This window comes from Talpa europaea (assembly GCF_964194135.1).
Source record: "Talpa europaea genome assembly, chromosome: 7".
NCBI lineage: Eukaryota > Metazoa > Chordata > Mammalia > Eulipotyphla > Talpidae > Talpa > Talpa europaea.
The window spans coordinates 98,691,561-98,706,536 of NC_140074.1; the positions used below are offsets into that span (position 1 = coordinate 98,691,561).

The window sequence follows — 14,976 nt, forward strand, 5'->3', positions numbered from 1 at the left end:
TACCGACTGACGGCGGGAAATCGCCACCGATCTGCTGCGCGGGCCCGGTCTGCGCTCCGAGGAGGCTGCGATCTGTGTGCAGCCATGGCCGCCGCCTCGTCGGCGGTCACCTTGCCGACGGTCGTGGAGGCGCTGCTGCGCGAGATGGCGGCGGCGGTGCAGGAGAGCGCGCGAAGTACGGGCCGGCGGGGGCTTAGCTGCGCGGGGGGTGCTGCGCCCCCCGGCCGAAGGGCGACGAGTGGGGCCTGGGCCTGGGGGCGCGGATTGGGGGCCCGCGCCCGCACTCTTCGCGGGGGCCTGTCTTTGCCCTCTTCCCACGTGTTTCCATCTCCAAACCTGCTACTCTTAAAAGAAAGGAAAGGAAAGCAAAAGTGGATTTGTTGGGTCAGGGCGCGAGCCGGCCAGTGGGAAACATTCCGAGCGCTGCCAGCGGGCTCCCGAGGAGGGGCCCTGAACTGAGGGTGAAAGGGACAGGACTTAAAGAAAGGCCAGTTGTTGAATTATTAGATTTGCTTTAGTCTTTTTCTGAAAACCTGTGTTAATTTTAAAACTACCCTCTCTTACTCTGTGTTCAGCAACTGTGCAAGGGCCACAAACAATGTATACGCAGTGACGAATAAGCCCGGATATGGTGAAAGTAACTTTTTTTCTCTGACCAGCAGAGGGTGCTCTGCGACTGGGTTTCCCAAAGTCCCTGAGCTGATTGCAAGATAGGGTCACAGCCTAGTATTAAGATAATTACAAATAAAAATATATCAACTAGTCAGAACTATTTAACGAAAATAAAAATGGCCATTTAATAAATATGAGGACAGGCTTCAAAATTGTCACTGTTTTAGTCACTTGGATGGCTTTTGCTTTAAAAGGACAGCACTTTAAATTGGTTTATCTCATGTTACTGTTTTTAAAGGACCTAGAAATGTAAACCAGTTTTTGCTTTCTCATTTCAGTTTAAACTGACCCAGACTTCAGTGTATATGTTAAAATTAGGCCAGCCTGGTATTCAAGCACGTTTGATCATTAAAAGGATGGACAAAAAACCAACCTGTTAATCGACTCAGACAGTGGTTGCCAGAAGTAGGATCTGTGTTCCAATGGATTAATCCAAAAAATCTTGAAGGAGAACCAATAGGTGCCCCTGATGCTCATGAACTCAGACACAGGGGCCAATGCCATTGATTTGTGTTTCTTTTCAGCCGTAAGGTTTTCTATTTCAAAATCTTTGTTCTAGACGGCCATACATTCTTCTTAGGTCAAGATGCTGAGTTTACACTTTTGTGATAATATGAAAACTAGTCATACTTGAGCCAGGTAGGAAGCTATGATTACCTTTCCTTTTCTGCATAACTTTTTGCTTTCCGTAGAATTTTAACTATGTTGATTTTGTTTGTAATTTCACTTCCTGTGTATTTATTCCTCATTCAACCTCAACCTCTTTATTATAGTGTTCTAGCTCAAGATGTTCAGATGAAAGTTTTTATCAATTTTATTTTCCTGAAGAAATCTCTCCTACAGCCTTTTGACTTGGGACTGAACACCAAGATCTCCTTTCACTATTATAATCCTGGAAATCCCCTTTATCTATGTTGAGCCTTGTGTTCAGTATATTCTACATTCTTTTTCTCTATTCACTACCTAATTTTATACAGCACATACTCTACTTCCTGAAGAAGAATGCATGAGGTGTACTTTTTGAGGTTTTACATGTCTGAAAAAGTTTTTCCTACCCTTACATTTAATTGATAGTTTGACTAGGTATTGAATTATATGTTGGAAATAAAATTTCTTCAGACTCCTGAAAGCATTGTTGCACTACATTCTGGCTTCTGGCATGTGACCTGTACTAGAAATTTGAATGATCTCTATAAAACAAGTATTCTGAATCTTCTGATAAGGTGTTTTTCTGTTTTACATTTCATTGTGTTGTGTGGATACTATAGGTCTTCAAGCTACTAGTTCATGTCCTATTCTAGGAAATTTTGAATTATTTGATTGGTGTGTTTGCTCCTGTTTTCTCATTTCTTTATGGCATTCCTTATATTTTATCACTGAATATTTTATAGTTCCTCTGACTGACTTACCTTTTCTCCTATATTCTTTTTTATGATCCTCACTTTTTGTTTAATAATCTTTTTTTTTTAATTTTTTTTATTTTTTACATCATTGTTCATTTTTAAACAATATTTGCTTTCCCCACCCCCTCAGGTGTATTCTCCTATATCCTTTTCTCCATCCTTTCTACTTTCTTTACTTTTGGAGAACTTTCTTCAACTGTATCATCCAGATTTTCTATTGAAGTTTTCATTTCTGCTCTTTTTAATTTACAATTTTTCTCCTTGAAGGTTCATTATGATCATTTGTGCCTGTTTATGGTTACACTGACTTATATTTTCTCTGATATTAATAATAGGTGTTTGAAATTTTCTTTCTGTAGTTTTTTCTCTAATTACCTTCCTTTTGTTCTGTCTTTCCTTTTGTTGTCTGGTCATGTTTAAGAGTGGGAGATTAAAATTTTATCTGAAGCTTTGTGTTGTTAGAAGGGCTTCTGGCCTGTAAATTTCACCATAATCTCACTAGACCATTGGGAAAATCTTTTTAATGGTATTCTTGGGCTGGTGGAATTACCTAGGGAAAACTTCAATCTCCAGCCTAGAGAGGGAAAACCTGATTGCCTGCATTATGGAAGCCATGCTAAGGAAAAGAGTTCACCTGTTTTCAAGGTGATATATCCTTATCTTTGTCTACTATTTGCCCCCAGTTCAGATATTGAACCTCTCCAGAAAGTAAACCTACTATTTTGCCAAAGTGAGGGAGGAGCAGTCATGTAAAACTAGGGAGGTGAATAGGCATCCTACTGCTCCTTAAACTCACTTTCAAAGAGTCTTATTTTAGTCCCCATTACATCCCCACTTCTGGAGCTCTCTGGCACCACCAGTTTCTCACAGGGCTCTGGGAGTTGGAGAGTAGATTACGGAGTGTATATCACATTGCTGCTTGTTTTCCCCACTGCCTGCTTGGGGTTCGCTTTTCTCAGGTCTTGCACATTATTTTCTAACACATCTTAGCTGTTGTTTCTGCCCTCTTCATTCTTTGAAATTTATGCTTTAAAAAAAAAATCTCTTGGGCCTCCCCAGTGGCACAGTGGGTTGAGGGCCACTGTATGAAGCTGTCCTCAGTCTCTGCAGTGCGGGTTCAATTCCCAGCCGGCCAGAGAGATTCCCACATGGCGCGGTGGACCTCTTCCTGTCTCGCCCGCTGCTCCCCTCAACAGTGTCTTTGGTCCGCCTGCCTGTTCTGCTTTTCTGCTCCCCACTCTGTCTCTGGTGAATTCTCTCACCCTTCCACGCCTCTGACTGTACCCCAGTTCTTGTATAAATAAATCTTTAAAAAAAATTTAAAAATCTTTTTATTGTTTAGCAGAGTATTGGAAGGAATAAATTAAACTCAAAGGTTCAATTCACCATCTTACACTAAAGCTTTTTAAGTTAAAGTCATTTTAAGATTTTTATGTCTGTGACCCCTGGTTTAATTAGCATGATTAATTTTCTCTCCATTCCTATTTTACAGTTCCTGATGAGTATCTATTATCGTAAGTATAAAATCTATTGTATTTGATTTAGTTAGTTATTTTGTGTAGAAGAACTGGGGTGTAGGTCAGACATGCTGGGGAGTGAGAGGAGTCATCAGAGACAGAGTAGGGAGCAGAACAGGTAAATTTACTGAAATACACTGCTAAGAGCAGTGGGTGAGACAGGAGAGGTCTGCTATGCAGATATGGGTTAGCTCCCTGGCCAGGGATTGAACTCAGAATGTAGCAGTCATAGCGCTGAGACTTAACCCCTAGGCCACCGGGAGGCCTTGTATTTTATTTTTAACCATTAATGTATTTTAAGAACCAAGTCCTCAACATCAACTCTTCATTTTTAAAAATATTCTTACTAAACTAGGAACAATGGCATGATTGTTAAAAATCTGTCTCAGGTGAATAGCCAACACCATATTTGATCATACAAGACATCCCTGTACTGTCTTATGTTTAGCATCATTTCAGATGTTGTAGCTGTTATACTACTAGCACATTAAAAAGAAGCATACAGATCTGTAAGGAATGTTATTTGTAAATGATATAACTACTTTTTTAAAACATAGAGAATAAAGTTATTTTTTAAAAACACAGAAATTACGAATAGTTTTCCTTTATACACAAAGTTCAAAGATATAATTACATTTCCAATAGCAACAACCAGTGAAAACTACCTAGGAATAAGTAACAGTAAATTGCATATATATACTTATATTTAAAGTCCATAAAGATAGATAGCTACTTATATCATTGTTTATCTTAGGGGCAAGGAAGAAATTGGAATTTAGAGAATCTATTTCTTAAATTTTTTACATTTTTAGGCAAAAAAACTTTCAAAACAAAGAAAATGGGCATATAATAAAACCAGTGCAAAATACCAAAACTTTGGGAAAAAGATAAATGTTACTAGTTAGCATAAAAATACAACTTAAAGAGCTGATTTTCCTTCTCTAAACTGGCTACCCCAAAAAAAGCAGCAATGATGTTCCAGATATTGAAAAGAACATGGGGTAAAAGGATACCCTACTGGTAGGAATAAAAATTGGAAGGTAATCTGGCAACAGGCAATAGGAACATTAAAACATACATGCTCTTTGACCCAAAAGTTCCACTTAGAAGAAAGTATCCCAAGGAAGTAGTCATGGATGATCATAAAGATTTTCAGTAAGCATATTTTCCTTTTATTATTTGCGATAGCAAAATAAAATACTTGGAAACCATCTAGTAAATCCTGATTATCCAAAGTAAAAATAATTCATCTCTACAGTAGAATTATTTGTAATCATTAAGAGTGCTACAGAGAAAAATGCTTCATTCAAGAGGTGTTCACAGTAACTTTGAAAAGATTCTTATTAGGTCCATATTTTAAAATTAGCTCTGTTTCTCATAAAAGTTTATCAACAAAACTTATTTCTTTGTCCATACAGTTTTCATTTATCTAATCTAAAAATTTCAAATACTCTTCTCATTCTCTTAATAGTTTGTTGAGAAAATGGAGGGACTAGTTTGTTTAGAATGTGGGACCCCCCTGGTGGCGCAGCGGTTGAGCGCTGGGTTGCAAAGCTGCCCGCAGCCTCTGCAGCGCCGGTTCGATCCCCAGCCACTGGGCGAGGATCCCACATGGCGTGTCAGACCTCCCCTGCCACCTGCTTCTCCCCTCAGCAGTGTACTTTGTCAGTCTGCCTGCTCTGCTCTCCACTCTGGCTCTGGTGAATTCTCTCACCCTCCTATGCTTCTGACTATACCCAGTGCTTGTATAAATAAATAAATCTTTAAAAAAAAAAAAAGAAAAATGAAGAAGTGAACATTTTAACTATGAAATCTTAACAGAGTTCTGCCCTCTTATTTTGTGTAAAATCATGTGGAGGTTTAAAAAACAAATTTTTTAAAAGATTTATTTATGCATACAAAACCTGGGGTACAGGCCAGAGATGTGGGGTTTGAGAGGATTCACCAGAGACAGTGTGGGGAACAGAACAGACAGACTGACTGAAACACACTGCTGAGGGGAGCAACGGGCAAGGCAGGAGAGGTCTGCTGCGCCATGTGGGTTGCTCCCTGGCTGGGGATTGAACTCGTGCTGCAGAGGCTGCAGATTGCTTAATAGTGAGGAGCTTAACCCCTTGTGTCACCAGGGAGGCCCCTAATTTTTTACTTTTAATTCAACCTAGCCATTTTATTTTCCAGTTTGTAAACATAATCCATACTAAAAAAAAAATTTTTTTTGGAAAATAAAGGAAAAAAATCATCAACAATTATACTACCTAGTGATAATCCCTGTTACATTTTGGCTAATGATCTTTTAATTATTTTATTTTGAGATAATTGTAGATTTTCTTGAAAAACTTTTAGCATCATTGAGGGTTTCTAAATAATTTTATGCCCAGCCTTTCTCCTCTAACATTACAACGTAAGAATTTTCTCACATAGCAATTTTTTCCTGATGTATCATTTAACAGCTGAATAATCTCTATTACTCATTTTAAAAAAAATACAAATTTAACACCATCAGATGGTTAAACATGAAAATGTCTGGTTAAGATGATGTTGGCAAGGATGTGGAGAAAACAGAACTCCCACGTGCTGATGAGAGTGCTAGTTCCAGTTTCAAAAGCTATTGGCAACACCTTTTAAAGCTGAAAAACACACATATTCTATACAATTCTACTTTTCATATGTAACCAGGAAGAAATGTCTTTTGTGCACTAAGGGACATGTATGGGGATAATTGAGTATTTTTTATACTAGTATAAAATGAAAAAATCAGAATGCCCATCAACAGGGTATTTAAGAAATAAACCGAAATACATACATACAATGGAATATTATATGGATGTTAAATTTAAAAATACATTTATGTCAACATACATCATTTTTTAAAATTTTTATATCCCCATACAATTGCACCCCCCTTATTTTGGCCCCAATTCATCCTTTCCCTGCCCCACCCCCCAAGTGTGTCTCTGGTTTATGGTTGTTTGTTGATTTTGATTTTTTCTTTCTTATATTCTTTTTCCTGGTCCCTTATTTAGGTTTTCTAGATTCCTTCTATGAGTAAGACCATCCGGTATTTTTCTTTTTCTTTCTGGCTTATTTTGCTGAGCATGATCCCTTCCAACTCCATAACATGCATCATTTTTGAAGGAAAACAAGTTACCGAAAAAGCCTATATGGCCTTCCCTGGTGGTCTGTGTGTTAAGTGGCAGTGCTATTATTGCTACAGTGTGAGTTCGATCCCTGGCCAGGGAGTTGACCCACATGGTGCAGCAGACCTCTCCTATCTCACCTGCTGCTCCCCATAGCAGTGTATTTCAGTAAATCTGCCTGTTCTGCTCCCTACTCTGTCTCTGGTGAATCCTCTTACCCACTGCAGCTTCGGCCTACACCCCAATTCTTTTATGCAAAAAAATATTAAAATAAAAGAGCTTTTGTTTTAAAAAAAGCCTGCAATAGGGCCCCCCCGGTGGCGCAGCGGTTGAGCGCTGGGTTGCAAAGCTGCCTGCAGCCTCTGCAGCCGGTTCGATCCCCGGCTGCTCCCCGGCCACCGGAGGAGGGTCCCACATGGTGCCCTCTCCTGCCGCCCGCTGCTCCCCTCAGCAGTGTACTTCGGTCCTTCTGCCTGCTCTGCTCCCCGCTCTGGCTCTGGTGAATTCTCTCACCCTCCCGCGCTTCTGACTGTACCCAGTGCATGTATAAACCAAACAAACAAACAAATAATAAATAAATAAATAAATAAGACATGCCTCTAGAAAAAATTTAAAAAAAAAAAAAAAAGCCTGCAATATTCCTTTTGTATTTGTCGAAAATGTACAAAACGGTGCTGTATATATATATATTTAGACACGTGTGTGTATATATGTATGTAAAAGTGTGTAAGTACTATATATATACCACACATACTGTACTGTGTATAGTAAAGTATAAAAACAATAACAGGAAGAAAACCAACAAAGGCATGTAGTTGCCTCTGAGGTGAAGGGAAGATGAGACTAGGAAGCAGCACTATGAAGTATAAGAGGGCTTCTTTATTTGTAAACAACATGTTAATATTTATTTTGGGAAGTTGAGTACATGAGGTTGTTGCTATATTACTATCTTCCAAATTAAAATGAATTTTTTAAAAATGCTGAAGATGGTGATCAAGTTATTGAGGTGTCTAATCTGAAGTCAGGAAGTCTAATCTGAAGCCTTTCTGTTTCCCAGGCTGAAATTTATCTTTGGCTCATCAGCAATCCAAGCCTTGGACCTAGTTGATCGAAAGGCCATCACCTTAATCTCTTCACCCAGCGGGAGGAATGTTTACCAGGTAGAAATCTAGAGATGATCTTGACAAAAACCACTTAGGTAAAATGTCTTCATAAATCTATGGAAGCTGGTGCTTAGCTTTAAGTATTTCCTGAACTGCTGAAAAGTTTTTGACCCCATTTAGTAACATTAATAGTAATTAAAATAATATATGACTATTGACTCTACCTAGTAGCACTTATGGAACCAGCAATGATGTGGAGAGACTTTTTTCTCAGGCTTAATAGAGCATAATGAATTTTTGCTTTCCTGTGGTTTGATAATAGAGGCATGTCTCCCCGCCCCCATAAATGTATTGGTATCTTCCCCCATGCTCATTCACTCTTGCTTACAAGCAAAAGCCAAAGTGCATGTTTGAGATTCTTCTACATGCTCAATTCATCTATCAGAAGTGATCTTTCAAAACTGTTGTCAGGAAATACTAAGGGTCAAACTGCACTGAATGCATATACTCTCCTTGAACCATAATTTTGCCCTCTATAGCTTAAAATAGGCAGATTTGTAAAGTAACAGCTTCTTACCAGACTCCGAATACTTTCATGTGTTCTTGATAATTCTCACCAAAAGCCCAGCAAAGTATTTTGCAGGAAACTAAGATACAGAAAAGTAAATTAACAGTCATATCTGGCAACTGGGATTTGTTAAATGCTATCCCACACTCCTCCTCTATATAAATAGTAGGCTAAACTCCCAGTCTCACCCCCATTAAACCTGTGCTTAGTGAATTAGATTGCCCTTCCCCATTATAGCTTAACTGACCTGACAGAATCTTCATGAGCATCTTCATTAAGCAAAATGTATTAGTAAGTACTGAGTGCTACAGTTAAAACTTTTGGATTTTTTTTATTTAAAATAGGCTGCTTATTAGTATTTTCTCATGGTGATTGATAGTCAGAACTACTAAATCATTGTACCTGAGGTGTTTCCATTCTCTAATGTTTGTATTTTGGAGTTTTATGTGGTTAAAATACCCTGAAAGAGAGGGACCATTTGAGTTTTCCGATGTCTTAGATTTTTCTGTCTCGGTTCCATTATCAACATAACTAACACTTTACCTGTGCAAGCTGACTTCTGTCTGTAGTTCTGTGATTTAGTTATTCGTTAAAATATTAAAGATTTTGTTTGAAATATTTTAATTATTGATGTTTTGTTCCTCTCGATTGCCATGACTTTTAATTTTCATCATTCATATCTTATATATTACTTTTTTCATCATAAAAAAGCTAATTCTCTAAAATTGTGACTGACAGCTTGGACTTTGAATTAAATGAGGGTGCAGAAATCTTATAAGCACCTTCAAATTAATCTTAATGGTTTCATTGTAGTAATATAATAAGGATTTGGCTTAATACAGCAGTTGATGTGAGATGATAAAGTTGAGTCAGCCACTGCTTTGATACTCAGCTAGTTGTCTTATTATAGGTCAGTCTAATATTCTTACTGTCCTCCAGGTGTAATGGTAATTTATTCTAAAGTTACCTGAGTTGCTTTTTATAAACTTTTTTGGTTCACTTAAGAAGAGGGAAGATGGGTCTCCCTAGTGGCCCAAGGGGTTAAGTCTCAGCACTATGAAGCTATTGGCAGCCACTGCAGCATTTCAATCCCCAGCCAGGGAGCTACCCTACATGGTGCAGCAGCTCTCTCCTGTCTAGCCTGCTGCTCCCCTCAGCAGTGTATTTCAGTAGATCCACCTGTTCTGCTCCCCACTCTGTCTCTGGTGAATCCTCTCACACACACCTATCCCGTGCCACCCCAGCACCTCTGGCCTACACTCTAGTTCTAATATGCATAAATAAAATTAAATATTTTTTTAAAGGGATATATCAGTTAAATGAGGCTGAATTATGCTGTGGTAACAGCGACCCAAAATTTCAAAGGCTTATGGAAACAAAATTTTCATTTATACAATGTATCTATTAAGAGTCAATCACAACTCTTGTTTCAAAACATCTTCACTCAGGGATCCCAGAAGGTGAAGCAGCTCCTCTCTAGAACATTGTGGATCTCATAGCAGAGAAAGGAGGACATGGTACAGGCCCATTTTTTGTTTCTACTTGGCTACTCACATTTTACTGGCTAAAGCAGGTCATAGCCAGTGTGTATTTCACAAGGCAGGCATGTATATAATCTTCTTTCAGAGAGGGGCACCAAACATGAGGAACAAAAAGATAGTACAGTTAACCACTCTGGTGGATCCTAGGAGGCTCAGAACAGTCCTAAGATAAAACTTCTCATGAATGAATGATGATCTAAGCGGATCATCCTCAGAACCTAATTGAAACCAAAGCAGACTTCCTCCAAGTGAGGTTTATACAAGTGTAGTCATGGGTCTGAGTATCCTCTTTCTTGCATGTTTCTTTTTTAAAAAGCTCTCTCCTGGGGATAAACATTCCAGACTATGAGTAGGAGAACTAGGAGCAATTCCTGTTAAGAGGAGGTCATTTTTCCATTGAAGGATGAAGGAACTGAATTAGATCCCTAAGGTAAATTTCCAATTCTAAACATTTCTCACTCATATTTTTGCCTGATTATTAGGTTCATTAGCTGCCCACTGCTAGATAAGGAAGAAGGAAATTCAGAATCTACTATCTCTGTACAATATTTACTGCCTCAGGTAGTTGAACATTTTACTTTTAGTAACTTTCAGCCTTTGAAAGGATCGGGCAATGCAGAACTTGTCCCCATCTCTAAGTCATTAGACATTTATTCAACATAGTCCACAGAGTAGTCTCATGGACTGGAAATCCACTGTGAGAGGAAACCAGTGGACCCTTCAAGTTAATGTAGAATTCCAGAGACTCATTCCTTTTAAATTTAAATCTAGAGAGAAAAATTACAGAAGATAACTGAAGAAGAAATCTGAATTTTATTCATTGGTACTAGTTTGGAGACCCAGGGATTCTTCATGTCACTGCTGGATATTGGTGGATTTTCTTCCAGGATTAAGTGGACAAAGTCTGCTTTATGCTGTCCCTTCAGTTTAAGTTTTCCAAATGCAAGAAATTCTTCAGCTGGTATAGGTGAAATATTTAAATCAATAGTCAACTGCTTCAAGACTGGAAATATGTAATATGTGATTTTTTTATTTTCTGATTACTTTTTTCCAATTTTCAGATATTTATTAATCAGTGTAAACCCCAACACAGTACACCACCATAATTTCGTGCATTTAGAGGGGCAGTGTTTCCTCTCTAAGTAGAGAATTGTACAGATGGCTTCTGGAAGACCTTCATTTTAAGCAGCTTTATAGTGAAATATTTCATGTAGAAGTCTGGACCTTATTTCTTCTGTTTGCTATAATCTACATTCACTGAGCAGTACTTGTGTTACTCATTGGGATCCACTTTATTCCAGGGTTCTGGGTTATTCTTTCTGTCCCAGCTGACATTGGATTGAACAGAGCCAGATGCATAACATACAGCACTGCTCTCCTACCTCTGGCTCCAACAGAGGGGGATCAAGCTAGAGTGCTTCTTGGTCTGACTGGGGATGTGGCAGAGCATGGTAGCAGGAAAGGTTTTGGGCTGGGAAGGAGAGAAGAACAAGTCTGCCACAACTAAGTCTCTGAGATGGGATTTTTTAAAATATCTAATTTGTAACTGGTGCTAAAAATTTTAATGGGTACAGTAGGTATCTTTTTATCCGGCCACTGGCCATTCCTGGTAATCTAACAAACCCCAAGCAACTTTGCTCACTTGGTAAAAAAAATCCACCAGTATTCACATTGAGTTTAAAAAACAGAAGTACAATGCTTGAACTTGCTATTGTATAGTCAGTGCCTTACCTGTTGCTTTATTCTTGTGGGAGAGAAAGACTCCAGGGAGTGTTGAATTAAAAAAAAAAAAAAAAATTCTGGCCTTTTCATTTAGATTATCATCTTAGAGCCTAAGACTAATTTGAAAGCCCTGAAGCAAATTCCTAAGTGGCAGTTTATTATAAAATAACCCTTGGGATATTTCAACTTCCCTTGGATATTAATCTTACTCTTCCAGTTTGGAAATTAACTGCAGGGAATGAAGCCCTCGACATTTTTGTATTTGCCTGCTTGGTGGCAAAGAAATTTAAACAAGTGATTTCTGCACTTGTTTGTCTAATCACACTACTGACACATCATAATTTCCCCTAAATACCTCCTTTTTGTCCCTTGACTGCCAACAGGCTGTTTGTTCTTAGACTGGGCCTTTTTACCAACCTTTCATTTATCTATGTCCTCCATCCATCCTGCTAGATGAATAGGCATATCCGGGCTTGCCTCTTTCTGAGACCTGCATCCTGAATAGCTGAGTCATCCCTTTTGCAATATTCTTGTTTTACTCTCCTACTCTCAAACGCTTTTCAAAAGCCTTTTCCCACTTTCTTCTGAAGACCTATCTTTCTGCCCCATGGCTCACTCTATACTTTTCATATTCTCTTTAGGTGTGTGGTGGAAGCTTTAGAAATTTACATACATGTTGTGAAATACCAAAGATTAAGAAATACCACAATAAAGTGTGGTGCTTTGCCCTCTATCTCTTTAGCAGAGAAACACAACGGCTTGTGTTGATGGTTTAAATCATATGAAACTCTTCAGTTTCATTGTATGAAGTCCTTGAGGGCAAAACATTGAGGAGGGAGAAGTCTGCACACAGGGAAGTCAAGTTTCCCCCTTTGTTAAAATATCACTGCAGTTCTTCCCAGTGCAGTTAGCGGGGCAACTCACTGTATCAGATAACGGCAAGAAAGTGGTTTTCCAGCATACCTTTGCAGTCTGATCCCATCTGTCCTTTTCTTTCTAGGTACTTGGAAGTTCTGGTAAAACATACACATGTTTGGCTTCTTGTCATTACTGTTCATGTCCTGCATTTGCCTTCTCAGTGCTACAGAAGAGTGACAGCCTACTGGTGAGAACAGGGAAGACTCTTCCCATTGCAGTTGAATTAGGAGAGAAATCGTTAGCCCTTACTGTGTTTTAGAGTTGCACAAAATGTGAATTTATTTAAAAATTCATGGATGAAGCTTTGGCGAGGGCAACAGGTAATCCCAAAAGTTGGTGTGGGGAATTAGGTTACCCAATAAAAATATGAACTAAATTGGATATTGGCAACTTTGCATATCCCTAACTCCAGCCATGAGTTATTTCCCATTCTATAAGACAGCCTGGCATTTAGCCATGCTTGACCTTCACAAGGGACACAAGGCCCTTTGATACCTTGGCAATGTCACAGGATTCCAGAGCATCCAGTAGGAACAAGATATACCCAAACAACTCCTACTCCAAAGGAGAAAGCATTACCCACTTGAGAGTAAGTAGCTATTTCTTAAGTCTTGCCAAAGAAAGAAGTTAGAGCATCCATTCCATTCTACCCCTATCTTCTACAGTTAACCTCATAAACATCTTGAGAACTGGGTAGCAAGTTGTGCATCCCTTTGTATGAAAGACCACGTTCATAGATGATGTGCCATAATTCAATTTCACCTGTAAAATGACAAAATTAAATGAGGGCCTCTTACAGACCTAGATCTGTATGTTCTGTGATATAAGGTCCAACACAAATTATCTCCCATAATGTGTCCAGGCCAGTATATATGAGGGCTCCGTCACAACTCTCCTCCCCTCACCTCCACCGCACCCCCTACAGCAGACAGTAGACTCTTGAGTACATGGTTAAAACCGATAAACCTGTCCTTATGAGGTAGCTGTCAGGTTTAAATAAGATGATCTGTGAGAAGCAGTTAGCCATATAGTACCTCAAGGAATGTTAGCCATTGCTATTAAGAGGTTTCTGGAGGTAAGGACAAAAGATAATTTAGGACTGAAAGGAAGAGCCTGTATTGTTTTACTCTAGAAAAACATCATCTAGATCAAAACTTTCCCAAAGCACCAAAGTAAAAGTTTGTCCCCTCTAATTTCTAGAGAGAATACACCTGTCTCATTATCTTTATCTTCAGATTTTAGGCAATGAGTTAAAGGCTCATAATTTGTGCACCCCACTAAATGCAATGGTAGTGAGAGGTCTTGGCCAGCCTGGCTCTGCCTGTCTCTAAGGAATCTGTATGTTTTGTATTCTAGTGCAAGCATCTCTTGGCAGTTTATCTTAGTCAAGTTATGCAGACCTGTCAACAGCTAAGTGTCTCTGACAAGCAACTGACTGACATATTATTGATGGAGAAGAAACAAGAAGCATGAACATCATGTTTTAAAACAAGTTCCATCAAGAAATGCATTTAACCAGCAATGGCTCACATGGGAGAAGGGTGAAACAGGTCTTTGAGAGAGAAGGAACTGTATCTTGGAACCAGGATGTGTAGGGTTTAAAGCCCTATATGTCTCCTCCTGAAAAATCTGAACCAACCTCTGTGCTCCTTGGGTAAACACTTTCCTTAATAGAATCAAACATTTTAGACCCAATCAAAGTCTAGAATCGTGTCGTATGCACAATTAGTTAGGTTCTTAAGTACTCAAGTGACTACCAGTTTTTAAGAAGTTGGAATGATAGATAAAACTGAGATAAAATTTAGATCAGTAAGTGTAGTTCTTTTCCCTGGGTCCATAAAATTATTCTAGCAGTAAGAGATGAGAACACAGATGTTACTAAAAGCAGCAAGTATAAAAAGACTTAGGGTTTGTGGTTTCAGTAAGCTTCAGATATCTGTGGTATTGGCGCCAAAATAGTTCAAGTATGCTGTATTTTTAGAAAAGCAGTATCTAGAACAAGGGAAGTACTGGTTTTGTTCTACATGTATTTCTGAGCTTTATAACAAGCCAAATGAAGAGACAGACAAAAAAATCATGTCCTAGAAGGAAACTAAGGCTACTATTAGGGATTTCTAGTCTGAAGAAGAAAAGGAAAAAGATATCAGGAGGAGTTAGAAGCAAGATAAAGGGTTCTCAGTTGTACCCCAAGAGAGATCAAAGGAGCAATGATAGATGAAAATGAGATAGATTTCAGCACAGACAAGAACCTCTTAATAGGTGAAGCTGTCCATAGCCACAATAAGATCTTACAAGGATAAAATTCCCTGTCTCTGTACGACTTTCTTAAACGTGCAGCGTCCTTGCTGGGATATTGCAGAAGAAACTGAAGCAATGAGCACACATATGAAACAAG

The 14,976-nt window shown here is 38.8% G+C and overlaps 1 protein-coding gene across 1 annotated transcript; it reads left to right on the top strand.

Moving 5' to 3' along the window:
• Window positions 1-84: 84 nt before the first annotated feature.
• Window positions 85-14,054, top strand: ZSWIM7 (zinc finger SWIM-type containing 7; the record flags this gene model as incomplete). The annotated part of the gene is made up of 5 exons (XM_084238394.1): window positions 85-175; window positions 3,568-3,589; window positions 7,787-7,889; window positions 12,664-12,768; window positions 13,938-14,054. The coding sequence occupies 5 exons, from the start codon at window positions 85-87 to the stop codon at window positions 14,052-14,054; spliced, it is 438 nt and encodes a 145-aa protein (XP_084094520.1).
• Window positions 14,055-14,976: the final 922 nt, after the last annotated feature.